The sequence below is a fragment of the Lampris incognitus genome, chromosome 9 (genome assembly GCF_029633865.1).
Source record: "Lampris incognitus isolate fLamInc1 chromosome 9, fLamInc1.hap2, whole genome shotgun sequence".
NCBI lineage: Eukaryota > Metazoa > Chordata > Actinopteri > Lampriformes > Lampridae > Lampris > Lampris incognitus.
In genome coordinates this window covers 6,338,047-6,353,908 of record NC_079219.1, presented here as the reverse complement: position 1 = coordinate 6,353,908, position 15,862 = coordinate 6,338,047, and the positions used below count along the sequence as shown (strand labels likewise).

General features: G+C 47.9%; 1 protein-coding gene across 1 annotated transcript in view; it reads left to right on the top strand.

Annotated features, from left to right (window-relative positions):
* Positions 1-15,862, top strand: part of slc9a1a (solute carrier family 9 member A1a) — an 85,532-nt gene that overhangs the window by 44,687 nt on the left and 24,983 nt on the right. The window contains exons 3-5 of the mRNA XM_056285699.1: positions 5,601-5,851; positions 9,925-10,142; positions 13,337-13,539. Of these exons, the coding sequence (XP_056141674.1) occupies positions 5,601-5,851; positions 9,925-10,142; positions 13,337-13,539 (672 nt within the window). The remainder of the gene's footprint in view (positions 1-5,600; positions 5,852-9,924; positions 10,143-13,336; positions 13,540-15,862) is intronic.

Sequence of the window (15,862 nt, the reverse complement as noted above, 5' to 3'; positions counted from 1 at the left end):
TCGGGGTCGCGGGGGAGCTGGAGCCCATCCTATCCCAGCAGTCATTGGGCGGCAGGCGGGGAAACACCCTGGACAGACCGCCAGGCCATCTCACGGCCCTATTTCAGCAGCTCAGAGATATTCTGTATTTCAAAATTCAACACCTCTCCCAGATCTTAAATCTCCTCACTAGATGTGAGGGTTTTGGTTGGTGTTCAGTATTATTTATGTTGATAGTCAAATATGTTGGTAGTCAGCCCACATGTTGTCGGGCAGTATCAATACACTATACCTTCACATCACATTTTGGTATGGTTTCGGACCTTCGGTCATCTCAAATATTGCAATGTTTCTTATCATGAAGAATACTTATCTCTGGAGTAACACAACATGTTTACTGTGGGCACACGTACATATGCATGAATAATATTTAAAATCTGATCAATATAACAATACTTCCTACAGTGGCCTATGTGTGCACTGCAGGTATATGGGAAGTTAAATGAGCCCGAGTCTGACCCGAGCCCGATCTAGGGCTTGCAGACCTCTACCTACAATGACCGCCACTAATACGTATTGACACCCTTGGTAGAAATGAGCAAAAGGGGCTGTGAAAAAAAAAGGTCTCTGTTGTTTATTCTCTTGCTCTTTCACTCAAAACATTACAAAATACCCAGCGGGCAAACTGATTTTTGCACTTGTCGGATGCTGTGAAAGGTTGTTCTCCAGAAATCATATCTAGGACCTACATGGATCACAGCCTGGGTGGACAACCTGGAAAACAAGTTGCAGGAAAGCTACAGGAAGAGACACCCTGGACCTTTTTCTCCCCATCCGGCCAATTTCTGGCCAATTACCCCACTCTTCTGAGTCGTCCTGGTCTCTGCTCCACCCCCTCTGCTGATCCGGGGAGGGCTGCAGACCACCACATGTCTCCTCCCATACATGTGGAGTCACCAGCCGCTTCTTTTCACCTGACAGTGAGGAGTTTCACCCGGTCTCTGCTCCACCCCCTCTGCTGATCCGGGGAGGGCTGCAGACCACCACATGTCTCCTCCCATACATGTGGAGTCACCAGCCGCTTCTTTTCACCTGACAGTGAGGAGTTTCACCAGGGGGACATAGCGCATGGGAGGATCATGCTATTCCCCTCAGTTCCCCCTCCCCCCCCCTCCCCCCGAACAGACCCCCCGACCGACCAGGGGAGGCGCTAGTGCAGCAACCAGGACACATACCCACATCCGGCTTCCCACCCGTAAACGGCGCCTTTCTGCACTCCCAGTTGTGGAGGCAGCTACACACAACTGGCCGTGTGAGAAACGTGGAGCAGAAAGATTGACTCCAGTCGTTTTAAAAGTCTGTGTTGGTTTATGGTAAACATCAACAATCAAACGTCCCCATCACCAATTGCAACTTCACAGTGTAAGAAGCCTAACCTGTCATTTACAAACCCACCAAATTGTGCTCCAGTATTTCAATTTCTTTTTTTTTCTTTTCTTGAAGTTGTATGTGGTCCATCTGTAGGTCACTTTTTTTTGTTTTGCTTGCTTCTCCAGATGGAAAATTTTTAAAGCTGCTTAAGCTAAGTTCAGTCATAATGACATAGTAGTATTTCCACGAGTAATGGGGGGGATGTTTTGTTTGTGGACACTACACTCCATCGCCACTCGGTAGTGCTGTGAGATGATAGATGGCGGAGAGGGACTGCTGTAAGGGGACAGAAGAAGAACAACCCGAGCGTGCAAAATAAACCCAATTTCGCAAATAGATCAAAATGTTTACTTGGTTTTTGAAATATTTTTCGAACTGCGCAATCCGTGGAAAGTGCTGATTCTAAAGATACCTTTGTTTTTGTTCTACAATGGGTATTTCTGGAGTTTTAAGTGAACATACAAACATACACTCTCACTTTATATATATATATCGTCACCTTCTTAAAATAATGGCCTAAGTCATATTTTCAAGTTTTTCAAAAAACAGAATAAACTGACAAATTTTGTTTCAGTTTCGGTTTATTCTGTGTCTAGTTGGTACCGCTCCACCTCTCGCACCAGCTGAGGCTCCTTCCCTGCCAGAATAAACTGACAAATTTTGTTTCAGTTTCAGTTTATTCTGTTTTTTGAAAAACTTGAAAATGTGACTTAGGCCATTATTTTAAGACGGTGACAATACAGAAGCTAGCCTTTGATTGAAGTAAAATGATTGAAAGGAAAAATAAATTCTCATAATGAAATAAATATTTTTCTGTGCCACAGCTATTGGCATCCCTTCGTTTACTACTTTGTGCGGCCTCCCTTTGCCAAGATGACAGCTCTGAGTCTTCTATATTGTGTAATGGGGTCTGAGAACACATGGCAAGGGATCTAAGACCACTGCTTCATACAGAATATCCAGATCCTTCAGATTCCTAGTTCCTTGCTTGTGGACTTGCCTCTTCAGCTCATCCCGCAGGTTTTTATGGGGTTTAGGCCAGGTGACTGGGATGGCCTTGTCAAAACCTTGATCCTGTGGTCAGTGGACCATTTAGGTGTGCTTTGGATCATTGTCCTGCTGGAAGATCCAACCACAGCCCAGTTTAGGCTTCCTGGCAGAGGTAGTCAGGTTTTGATTTAATATCTGCTGGTACTTGATGGAGTCCATGATACGGTGTATCCTAGCAAGTTGTCCAGGGGCCTTTGGAAGAAAAACAGACCCACAACATCAAAGATACACCACCATACTTCACAGTGGGGATGAGGTCATTTCTGCATGGCTATCTTTCTGTCTATGCCGAACCCTCCTCTGGTGTTTGTTGTCAGAAAGCTCTATTTTGGTCTCATCTGACCATCGAACCTGGGCCCGCTGAAAGCTCCAGTGACATCTGGCAAACCATAGGTGCTTGACTTTGTTGTTTGATGATAGCAGGGGCTTTTTTTCTGGCAACCCCCCTGAACATCGTGTGGTTATGTAGGTGCTGTCTGATCTTAGTTTTGGAGACTTTCTGACCCAAAGATGCAACTAACATCTACAATTCTCCAACTATGATCCCTGGAGATTTTTGGCCACTCGAACCATCCTCCTCTCTGTGTGTGGGGTCAATTTTGACACCCATCCTCTTCAAAGGAAGACTGTTAACATTTCCGGTTGCTTTAAACTCCTTAATCACTGCCCTTGATAGTGGAAATGGGCATTTTCAACCGTTCCGCTGTTTTCCTAAAGCCATTTGCTGATATGTGCAGATCAACAACCCTTGGTTGCACATCATTACTGTATTCTCGGGTCTTTCCCATAGTGATGGATGACTGTGGGAATTTGGTCTGTGCGTTACCTCATATTTATATACTCCAGTGAAACAGGAAGTCATGGGAGACCACATAAGTGCTCCTAATCACTCGGGTGAACTTAAAGTAAACTATGTATGGGAATATACTTCAATTAGATTTTACTCGTAAGAATTTTTCAGGGTTACAATAATTGTGGCACACACGTTTTTGAGAAAAATATTTATTTTATTATTATTTTCAATCATTTTACTGCTGTTAGAGTTTAGATTTTACTTAATATTTTGAGTGAAAGATCAAGAGGATAAACAGAAGACTTTTTTTTAATAGCCACTTTTGCTCATTTTGATTAGGGGTAGCATTATTAGTGCAGGGCACTGTACCTGAGTTTACCTATAGATGACTGTAGCGCTGTTGACAAGTGACCGATGTTATAATAAACAGCTGTTCCCACCAGGCGTGCAAATATTGAATCCTCTTTATAGCCCCTAAGAGGATATTAAAAAAACAACACTTGATTGTGTTCTTTTGTTTGCCTTTTTGAGTGTATAAACATGTTGGTCTGTTCCCATCTGTCTGTCCCCTTGTAACTGTATGACCCTCAGGCTGTTGCTGTAAATAACAAAGTGTTCTCCCTGCTTAAGCCAGGTCAGCCTTTGCTGCTGCCTAGCATCATGACAGTGGATGGTACTATCTGGACCTGTTTCTACTGCCTTGTAGATTTGCCTCTTTAGGCAAAGGCTAGGAGAAGGCACCTCCGAATTCCAATCCAAGGAGGCGCTGGCAGCAGGGCGCTCCATGGTGTTTGCGGCAGAAGTGCCCAACATGATCATGAGCCCTATCGGACCAATGGCACAAACATCAGACGGCGTGCAGAGGAACCACTCTGTTGGTCAGTGGATGACATCACTTGACAAGTGAGCCGTCACTGTGGGGCGACCTCTTAATCTACTGAGCCCGTTGCACTACGGTGTGCCGCTAGGAATGGGTTCTGAGGCCCAGAGAGACTGTTCGGTGGGGGCACGACACCGGCTGTCTTAACTACTGCCCAAGGCGTGATGTGAGGAGAGCTCGATGGGAAATATTGTCTCTCTGATGCGGCCTGATGGCCCACAGGCCTGCTTGCCGAGCTTAAACTGCATCCCAGTCATCGTCGTTTCGATGGACCGCCGAGGAAAGATTCTCCCTGCAGATTCCTGCGTTGAATAAAAAGACCTTATTCGTAGCTACAAGGCCGGCTTGTAAAATGCTGTGCTGCTGATGCCGAACAAAGCAAAGCCTCGCTCGCATCACGGCTCTGAAAGTTGTGTTCTCATTTCAGCTTCAAGTTCGCTGTACGGTCATACACATATGAACGTACCCCGTGTGCAGTGAAGTGCATACTTCCTGGCTCTCCCAGCCCTTAAAACTGTACGTAAGAAGGACGTCCAGGTGGCGTGGCAGTCTATTCCGTTGCCTACCAACACGGAGATCACCAGTTCAAATCCCCGTGTTACCTCCGGCTTGGTCGGGCGTCCCTACAGACACAATTGTCCGTGTCTGCGGGTGGGAAGCTGGGTGTGGGTATGTGTCCTGGTCACTGCACTAGCGCCTCCTCTGGTCGGTCGGGCCGCCTGTTCAGGGGGGAGGGGGAACTGGGGGGAACAGCATGATCCTCCCATGTGTTACGTCCCCCCAGTGAAACTCCTCACTGTCAGGTGAAGAGAAGCGGCTGGTGACTCCACATGTATGGGAGGAGGCATGTGGTAGTCTGCAGCCCTCCCTGGATCAGCAGAGGAGGTGGAGCAGAGAGCGGGGTGATTGGCCAGGTACAATGGGGGAGAAAGGGGGAGGGGGGGATTATATATAAGGAAATAATAAATAATAACAAAAACAATAAATAAGAAATCAGCTATTGGAGAAAACAATAAATAAATGAATGTTATGCAAGCCTTTAGGGTCTATAGGAGAAAGATAAGCAGGTCAGGCAAAACATTATAAAGAAACTTAACCCCAAGGATGCAAATTATATACATTTATACATATTTAAATTACATACATTTCCATGTGGCTGGTTGAAGGTTCTTGTGACTCAGATTCAGCGGCAGGACGTTTCAACTTGGTTCGGTTCCACAGACTAGACGGGATGGAGAACGGAGATCCGGGTTAGAAAGCCAGCAGCTTCTTTTATTTCCGACATTGAATTGTGTTGTTATAAACTGGACTCTTGATCACATTCTCACTCAGACGACACACACACACACACATACATACACACATACATACACATACATACACATACACACCTAGACAAACGCCATCTCATCCCTCCGAGAGGCACAAATGTACACTGTCCCCTCTCTTTCTCCCTCCTGTCACCAGGTGCTGTATCATCTTTTTGATGAGTACTCCGGCGTTGGCACGGTGACGGTGATGGATGGCTTCCTGGGCGTGGTCTGTTTCCTGGTGGTGGCGCTGGGCGGAGTGCTGGTGGGGGCCATCTACGGCATCCTGGCTGCCTTCACCTCGCGTTTCACCTCCCACACGCGCGTGATAGAGCCGCTCTTCGTCTTCGTCTACAGCTACATGGCATACCTCTCCGCTGAGATGTTCCACCTCTCCGGCATCATGGCGTGAGTGAGGGTGGAGAAGTGGGAGGAGGAGGAGGGCGGGGATTACTGACACACCGTAGCACTGACATGTAGGCACAGCAAAACAAAGAGGGTGACAGAGATTTTCAGTCACCGACTTTTTGCAACCAAATCTTTCTTAAAGTTACAGTCTGGGCGTCCGGGTAGCATAGTGGTCTATTCCGGTGCCTACCAACACGGGGATCGCCGGTTCAAATCCCCGTGTTACCTCCGGCTTGGTCGGGCGTCCCTACAGAGGCAGTTGGCCGTGTCTGCGGGTGGGGAGCCGGATGTGGGTATGTGTCCTGGTTGCTGCACTAGCGCCTCCTGTGGTCGATCAGGGCATCTGTTCAGGGGGGAGGGTGAACCGGGGGGAATAGCGTGATCCTCCTACATGCTACGTCCCCCTGGTGAAACTCCTCCCTGTCAGGTGAAAAGAAGCAGCTGGTGACTCCACATGTATGGGAGGAGGCATGTGGTAGTCTGCAGCCCTCCTGGATCAGCAGAGGGGGTGGAGCAGAGACCGGGACGGAGATCGGGACGGCTTAGAAGAGTGGGGTGATTGGCCAGATACAGTTGGGAAGAAAAGGGGGGGGGGTGGTCTTCAGGATTTTAGCTTTAAGTGTGACCACATGACTTGAAACTGCCCAGTTTTTCATTTCACAATTTGTTTGATTTTTACTTTTTCCCATGTTATGTTCAGCGACTGCTCAGGTTAGAGTCCAAATACAACCAGAGGTAACCCACAAAGCACAACAAGAGTTAACCCACAAAGTACAACAAGAGTTAACCCACAAAGTACAACAAGAGTTAACCCACAAAGCACAACAAGAGTTAACCCACAAAGCACAACAAGAGTTAACCCACAAAGCACAACCAGAGTTAACCCACAAAGTACAACCAGAGTTAATCCACATAATACAACCAGAGTTAACCCACAAAGTACAACCAGAGTTAATCCACAAAGCACAACAAGAGTCAACCCACAAAGCACAACAAGAGTCAACCCACAAAGCACAACAAGAGTCAACCCACAAAGGGACACGACCGACTGAGTTGTAGAGCTCGTACTCTCTGAGACTTGGTGACACGCGGTGGGTGCATGTAGGTGCAGACATGCACACAGGTGGGTGCATGTAGGTGCATGTAGGTGCAGACATGCACATAGGTGGGTGCAGACATGCACATAGGTGGGTGCAGACATGCACACAGGTGGGTGCATGTAGGTGCATGTAGGTGCAGACATGCACATAGGTGGGTGCAGACATGCACATAGGTGGGTGCATGTAGGTGCATGTAGGTGCAGACATGCACACAGGTGGGTGCAGACATGCACATAGGTGGGTGCATGTAGGTGCATGTAGGTGCAGACATGCACACAGGTGGGTGCATGTAGGTGCATGTAGGTGCAGACATGCACACAGGTGGGTGCAGACATGCAGCAGGCCGTCCTCTGCAGGAGCTGCATCCAGTCTACTGGGTGACCTGTGCAGAGCCAACACTTCTGGATTAGGGGATTAGTTCTGGTTTTTGGAAGTCTGTCTCTATTTAATACTCGCTGCTCGTGTAATATGTAGCTGGGTTTCGTGTTCACAGTAATCCATCCTGTTCTTCATACCGTGAATTTGAATGGTCATTTTAGAAAATGGCAGTTATATTTATCGCTAAATTCACCGTCATCGTCTGCTTCTCTTCGCCACCATGGGGTGACTGTCGCTGGTAATTGCGGGAGGCATGAAGGGAATGACGGTATCGGACCATAAAAACGACCACACATTCATTAAATGACCAGTGGAATTCACTGTGATGAAGGGCTGCAGCCTCACATTAGCGCTGGCTGGAGCGGCAAATACTGCTGCTGCTCGTTCTAAATGACACGACAGATTTACTCTCCGTTAGTTCTCTTGAACGGTACATAACATGCTGCAGCTGCGTGTCAGTATCAAGAAAAGAATGGATGACTGAAAATGAAGCCTACCTATGTACTATGTACTATGTACTACATCTAGCACACAAGTATTACATACTTGTGTACTACATCAGCAGTGACTATAGAATAAGAATAGACTTCGGAAAACTTCAAACTATTCCTTTAACAAAGCAATGTTTTTTGGGGGGGGGGGTCCCCCCTCCCTTTTTGTCCCTAATTGTACTTGGCCAATTATGCTTATTTTCTGAGCCGTCCCGGTCTCTGGTCCCGGTCTCTGCTGATCCAGGAGGGCTGCAGACTACCACATGTCTCCTCCCATACATGTGGAGTCGCCAGCCGCTTCTTTTCACCTGACAGTGAGGAGTTTCACCAGGGGGACGTAGGGTGTGGGAGGATCACGCTATTCCCCCCAGTCCCCCATCCCACCTGGACAGGCACCCCGACCAACCAGAGGAGGCGCTAGTGCAGCGACCAGGGCACATACCCACATTCGACTTCCCACCCAACCAAGCCGGAGGTAACACGGGGATTCGAACCGGCGATGCCTGTGTTGGTAGGCAACAGAATAGACCGCCACGCTACGCGGACGCCCTACAAAGCAACGTTTTGACTCAGCTCCTGTTCCTGTGACATATTCTGACTCTGTCAGAGATGTTCATCTCGTATCGTGTGATCTCTCCCCCGGTGCATGTTGTTGAGTAGACCCTAGATCTGGAGAGACAACCCTGCCCCCACCAAGGGCTGATCCATTTCACCCATGGCCCTGTGACAGTAACTCCCCTGTACAACATAGCAGGCCACACATTCTCCATACAACCAGGGGTCTGACTAGCATCCTTGCTGTCACTGCAATCAACACAACCCTCGATTTATGAGCCGCAGTCATGCTCCTGGGTGCTGTTCCCAGGTGACGGGTGGCTTCTCCTACGCTTATCATTCTCTTTTTGAATTAATAATGGCTGTGCAGATGGATTGGGGGGGGGGGGGGTCTACTGATTTATTGCCGGAGTGTCCCTGTTGTGTCAGGGCTGACGGGAGCACAGGAGTGACGACTGTGCTAAAGAGAAGTGGCTCAATGCCTTCTATGTCCTCCCTCACGTCATGACCAGAGGACCTGGACAGCTGCTCTCATGCTCCCTCTGGATAGAAAATAGAGGAGAAGCGCTTTAGCAGTGTCAGTGTCCCCCCCCCACCCACCCTACTTTTTTAATTGAATTTTGGCCAATTACCCCACCCTTCCGAGCCATCCCGGTCTCTGCTCCACCCCCTCTGCTGATCCAGGAGGGCTGCAGACTACCACATGCCTCCTCCCATACATGTGGAGTCACCAGCCGCTTCTTTTCACCTGACAGTGAGGAGTTTCACCAGGGGGACGTAGCACGTGGGAGGATCACGCTATTCCCCCCGGTTCCCCCTCCCCCCTGAACAGGCACCCTGACCAACCAGAGGAGGCGCTAGTGCAGCGACCAGGACACATACCCACATCCGGCTCCCCACCCGCAGACACGGCCAATCGTGTCTGTAGGGACGCCTGAACAAAGCGGAGGTAACACGGGGATTCAAACCGGCGATCCCTGTGTTGGTAGGTAACAGAGTAGACCGCCACGCCACCTGGAAGCTCTCAATGTCTTTTATGACTTCTTCCTACTTGCACCAAAAGCCACAGCAGTACTGCCGTAGGGGTGGGGTGAGGTGGTGCGAGGGGCAGCTGGTGTGCTCTGTGTCGGCTCACACACACCCTTGGTCCGTTGGCTTCGTGTGTGTGCTGACACAGAGGAACAGGGCGTGACACTGGGATGGAATAAGGAAGTAGTCTGGAGACATGGATGGGGATCTTGCTCTCGGTTTCGTGATTCTGTGCGGACCGCTGACCTCAAGCCGGGTAAGTGGAGCCTTTGTTATGTGGTGCTCTGACATCGCTGTCGCTGAACGAGCTGGAAACGCACATGTGGGCTACCTAGTGGTTGTGTCAGAGGACTCGGGGGAAAGTAAAAAACCATCACAAGCAACATTTGGAAACAAAGGTGGATATTTTCTTGAGCAGCCATTGAAAATCTACTGTGGTAAAGGGTGTAGTATCTGCTGTACTGTCACCAGATCTGTTTGCCTGTAAACTGAGCCACCTGTCATCTTCTCCTCCTCACAGGCTGATAGCATGTGGGGCCGTGATGCGACCCTACGTCGAGGCCAACATATCCCATAAGTCTCACACCACTATCAAATACTTTCTGAAGATGTGGAGCAGCGTAAGTGAGACACTCATCTTCATATTTCTCGGCGTGGCCACGGTGGATGGAGAGCACTCCTGGAACTGGACCTTCGTCACCGTCACCATCATTTTGTGTCTGGTGGCCCGAGTCATAGGTCAGCGCTGCTGCAGCTTGTCCAACATGCTCTCAAACGGAAGCAGTCATGGTTTCCACAAGTGTCTCAGTCTTATCTCAGCATCTTAGCAGCCTTCCGTGTGTCTCTGAAACTGAACTGTGGATAATCTGAGAACGAGGAACACTTCCTGGTTTGGCTACAGGCATTGTGTAAGAACATGTGAATCTCAAAAGCCACACACAACTCTATGAACATGTCAACAGTGCAGCATTATACAGCTGTAATTCACAGGTTTTCTCTTTTATATACATATATATATATTATATATATATATGTATATATGTGTGTATTGGCTTATATCTTGCATATCGGGTATTGGCAAGCCAGGAAGTAAGTGTTCACATTATTTATGGATTGTCCGCCAGTGAACACAGTTTTAGTGGCATTTCAGAGACGCACAGAAGACTGTTCAATATTATGGCTGCTTATGGCGTATATCCCTACAACAATACACACAGATAATGTTGAACATCTTTTTTTTTTTTTTCCCCATTCTAAGTGGTTCCTCGCTGGGCTGGGTAAACTGATAAACAGTGATAAGAAGGGAAAATATTGTATGCATGCAACACAGGAAATGCTATCAACAGATGATTGCGCCAGTCCGGGGAGGCTGTTTGTGGCGGGCCTGTCTCAACACTGCACTGTGCTGCAGCTGACTCGTCTCTTTGTAGATCATACAAGTCAGGTGTATTCATACAAGTACTTGTTACTGAAAATGATCTTTACAGTATGCATAACGAATATACAAATTTTCAGAATGCCAGGTGCATCAGTACAGATCAGAAGTGTTCTGAGTGCAGCACGCAGGCTGGAGTCCTGTGCAAGAACAGTCATGGAGCAGAACTGCAGCTTGCTAAAGATGAAAAAAGGCATTGTCTCTGTTTATAAAAGGGATGAGGAACTTGGACGTGTGACCTGTAAGCAAGGATAAGTGAGTCATTGCATAAATGTCAGTGTGTAAGGGGGAGCCCTGCTGAGGATTTACTCCATGACATCAGGCTGTCACAGGTCCATCAGCCGCTGACGGTTTTCCATCATGGACTTATCGAAAGACAAAAAGCAACTTAAACAAGGAATAGCTGTACTGAGTCATATCCACCAGGTCCTCGTGACCTGCTTTTCCGACTCCCTCCAAGCAAAACTTCCCTTTTGATGATCATGTTAACCGGGGAATTGAACATGGAAGAGTTGCAGAGGGAACACAGTCATAGTAAATAAACATATATTTGTACTTTTTGCCATTGTGCATATCGGTGATGTTACGGTTTTACTCACCAGCTTGAGTTATTATGGAGAGGTGAATATGGGATTACTGCTGGACACAGCTTTCAATACGGGACAACAACACGAAACACAAGCCTGCCCTTTCAGCAACAACAACAACAACAAATAAATAAAAATAAAGCGGCCTAAGTTAGACTACGTACATGGTTTCCCATCATGACTCAGTGATCACGCTGGCCGGGTGGTTTATGGACGGGTACTGCTCACTACAGTAGGGACGGGCTACTCATCCCTGCAACTTGAGCAGGACGCCTCTGTAATGTGGTGGACCGTCGTTGATAACATCAGACATTTTGGGCTATAGCTTGCGACTTTTTCTTTTTTCACCTCCAGATTATAAGGTTTAGATAATAGGTTTAAATTTGACTTTTTGAGACATGTTTCATGCTCAGGTTCAGTTGTCCCATGAGACACTGTTGTAAATCTGTGTCCACCAGTGGATTCATATCTAAGCTCTCCACAATGAAGCCGGTGAGTAAAATGATACCACAACTGCTACGCAGCGAGGGCAAAAACTATGAAAATGATCAGGAACCAGGAATCAGGGACACTTGATTCATCATAAAACCTGGGTTGTAAAACAAACAAAACAGAATGATCCTTTAGCTAACATGCCCCCTCAGCCTGCTGCTGGTGTGCCCAGAATACCAGACCGGCATGTAATCTGCAACCCCAGCGTCCGAGTGATGTCACCGCATCGCTGTTGCTATGGACGCGTCCCAGGAAGTCAGACATGATGCGGAGCACGTTAGACAGTACAGCATGGCTGTGTTTACAACACCAACTCACGTATATGCTGCCATATAGCCGATAATCTTAAATTATGCAAAAAACAAAGGAAATTAGGACAAACTGCTTACTTCTAATGTAGTCTAGTGCATCCGGTCTGACTTCCGTTTGCTGCGGAGCTTCCGCTTCCGCTCGGGAGGGGCTAAAAATAGCTCATGGACACGCCGCCATTGGTTTTTAATAATGTAATGATGTGTGTTAGTGAGGACGGCAGGGATGCCCGTTGGCCAATCGGACCGAGCCTCGTTCAAGCATCTGCCTTGTTGAAGTGCCCCTGAGCCAGACCTCTCTGACAAGGAAATTGTATGAAGGATGTAGGCAACTTAAACATCATTTTTCCCCATGATTTTCCAAACTTTCTGGCCGTCTGCCATTGTCCTATATGGAAGACACTGTCCGGCAACCAAGTGCTGAAGAATAACTGAGATTATGCTTCTTTTAAATGCTTTATAACCCAGGACACACACACACAAACACCCACACACCCCCAGCCCAAACACACTTGGGGGGGGGGGGGGTTAAATTAACGGAGAACATTCCCTCCGTGCATCACACCACTGATGGATAAACGCCGACCGTCATGTTGACAGAATCAAAATAGGGACTCGGCTTTGTTGGCTTCTTGAGAAAACCAATATCCCGGTCAGTCTGTAAATCAGGGTGCTGACACGTTGGAGCGGAGTGAATATCACACAGCAGAATTTATACTTCGGGCTCACAAAGGGTATCCCAGTAATCAGACATGTCCTGTGTCGCAGGAAGTCATTTGTGTCAGGTAGCAGGTAGGATGCTGGCATTTACTGCCCAAGTGCATGTGAGTCTCCAGAATAAATTGCCATTCTTTTTTTTTCTTTTTCCACAACTTGTATTGTTGTTTTGATAAGCACAGTCTGAGTAAGGCCTATCGTGGTGCTACCGTTACAATCCTTGCAAATGCAACACAAAATGTCATTAGCCTATCGGTAAACATGCAGACAAATGTGACGTGTGTAAATACACTGTGATGGAAGTTTTACAGCTCTGTCGGTCATAGTGACGGATGAGTTGTTCGTTATAGTGCAGCCCCTGAACACGGTTTCCTGTTACTGTCTCCTTCCCAGGCGTCGTCGGTCTAACCTACATGATCAACAAGTTCCGCATCGTGAAGCTGACCAACAAGGACCAGTTCATCATCGCCTACGGTGGACTGCGCGGCGCCATCGCCTTTTCCCTGGGCTACCTGCTGAAGAAGGAACGCTTTGCGAAGAGAGATATGTTCCTCACCGCCATCATCACCGTCGTCTTCTTCACCGTCTTTGTCCAGGTACAGGCGACTCGGCCACCCTGTCGACGGACCGTATGTGTCTCACCGTCGCAGCGTTGGATGGGGTGCTCAGCTTCGCATGCTGCAGTGTGGTGTGAACTTTAGCCTAGTTGTGGAATAAAGATGCCTGCCGTCATTCAGCTCCCTCAATCCATGAGACACGTAGGCCTGCTGCTGCCTCATAAAAGAAACGTGGGAGTTTACAGTGGGGAGACAACCCGTTAATCAGTCGATGGTAGTCGTTAAACTGTAGTCATTTATCGAGTAAAATAAAACAAATATTTTCCGGTAACAGCTTTAAATGTACCAATTTGGTTTTTTTGCCTTTTTTTTTAATACTTTGGGGTTTTTTTTAACTACTGGTCCGACTAAATGAATATTTTTCTATAGTTTTATTCAAAAACTTATTACTCAATTAATTACAAAAAATTGATAGATGACTCAGTAATGACTGTCTTGATGCATGCTCAGTAATCCAGGTAAGGAAATCCCAGTAAGTTGAGTCCGTTCATCTGGATGCAACATTTAGACGGTTTCATCACTTATCCTAGTGACTTCATCAGTCTCAGCTGACTGCAGGTATCCCCCCACCCTTATAAACAGCACAGTTGCATAGTTACAGAAACCAACGATCGGTTTCATATTCAGTTTGTCGTGACCATTAACGAGAGTTACACTGGCCATGTGTACTATTCACAGAGGATTGGGGCCTAGTTGCCATCACAGCATTGTAAGATGGCGACGGACGTACTCTCAAATGGTGGAAGTCGAAGAAGGAAGACCGCTGTGTGGCGTCCAGGCAGGAGTTTAGACAGGCACTGGGTGGTAGTGAAGCGTTGCCGGATGGCTGGGCAACTACTGTGGAAGTGGTGAGGGGGACAGCTAGGAAGGTACTTGGTGTGTCATCAGGACAGAGGAAGGAAGACTTGGTGGTGGACTGAGGAAGTACAGGAAAGTATATGGAGGAAGAGGTTGGCAAAGAAGATTTGGGATAGAGAGATGAAGAAAGTAGACAGCAGTACAAGGAGATGCGGTGTAAGGGGACGAGAGAGCTGGCAAAGGAAAAGGCGTATGGTGAGTTGCACGACAGGTTAGACACTAAGGAAGGAGAAAAGGACTTGTACCGGTTGGCTAGACGGAGGGAGTGAGCAGGGAAGGGTGTGCAGCAGGTTGGGGTGATGGGGGGTAGCTTTGAGAATGTTGATGGAGAAGTATAGAGGAGGTCAGAAGGAGGTACACTGTGTCTTTGTGGATTTAGAGAAAGCATATGACAGGGTCCCAAGTGGGGAGGTGTGGTGTTGTATGCAGAAGTGGAGGGTGGCAGAGAAGTATGTAAGAGTGGTGCAGGATATAGTATATGAGGCAGTGGCGGCTGGTGCTAAAACAAATTTGGGGGGGGGGGCAAATTAGCTTGGTGCAGCCCACCTGACAGCTGCTTTACTGTCCACACAGTCACAGAGTTATTGAGAAGGACCATGTAGCCTATAGGTTTTATCAGGGTTGGCAGACGCTGGATGATTGACAGTTGAGACGAGGCGTGGTGGTGGGTGTGAACATGATTGACAGCCACGAGAACTGTCCAATCACATTAGATCAAAACACATTAAAACAATACCAATTCACTGCCAATAAAAGTGGGCGTGTCTGGGGCGCACAGAACTGCACCCCCTGGAAAATCTGAAGAAACCAATCAGACAGCAGCCTCAGGTCACCTGCTCACCACAAGTCTGAGGGCTTACATAAGGTATGGTTTGGTACGGCCGAGTGTCTGTAAGGATGCCCGACCAAGCCGGAGGTAACACGGGGATTTGAACCGGCGATCCCCGTGTTGGTAGGCAACGGAATAGACAGCCCCGCTACCCGGACGCCCCCTCTCTCTTCCTCACTTCTACACACGTGTCGACTTTTCCATCGTGTTGTCCATACATACATGCACCTCAGAGGTAAGATGTAAGACAAACACACGTGTAACCTTCCAGAACAACACACACACAAGCAACGACTAAGTAAACACGCGTTCTGTCGCCCTTTTGTAGCGCAGCCTCGTGAGCGGCTCCTCGCTTGTCCTCCTGTCCAGCTGATCAAACAGGCCGTCCTGCAGAAAAAGAACATTGGAAGCTCTTTTCAACCTGCAGCTTCGTCCCAGAACGGCAGCAGCTAAAATAAAGCCCTTAAGACGAAGCCAGCTCATAATTTATTCATGGGGTAGATGCAGAACATGAGGTCTCGCATGCTGAGACCGAGACTAAGAGGTAGGAGCTCGCAGTCGGAGCTTTCCATAAGCACCGACTGCCGGTCAAGCAGCTGACTAATCATTTCAGTC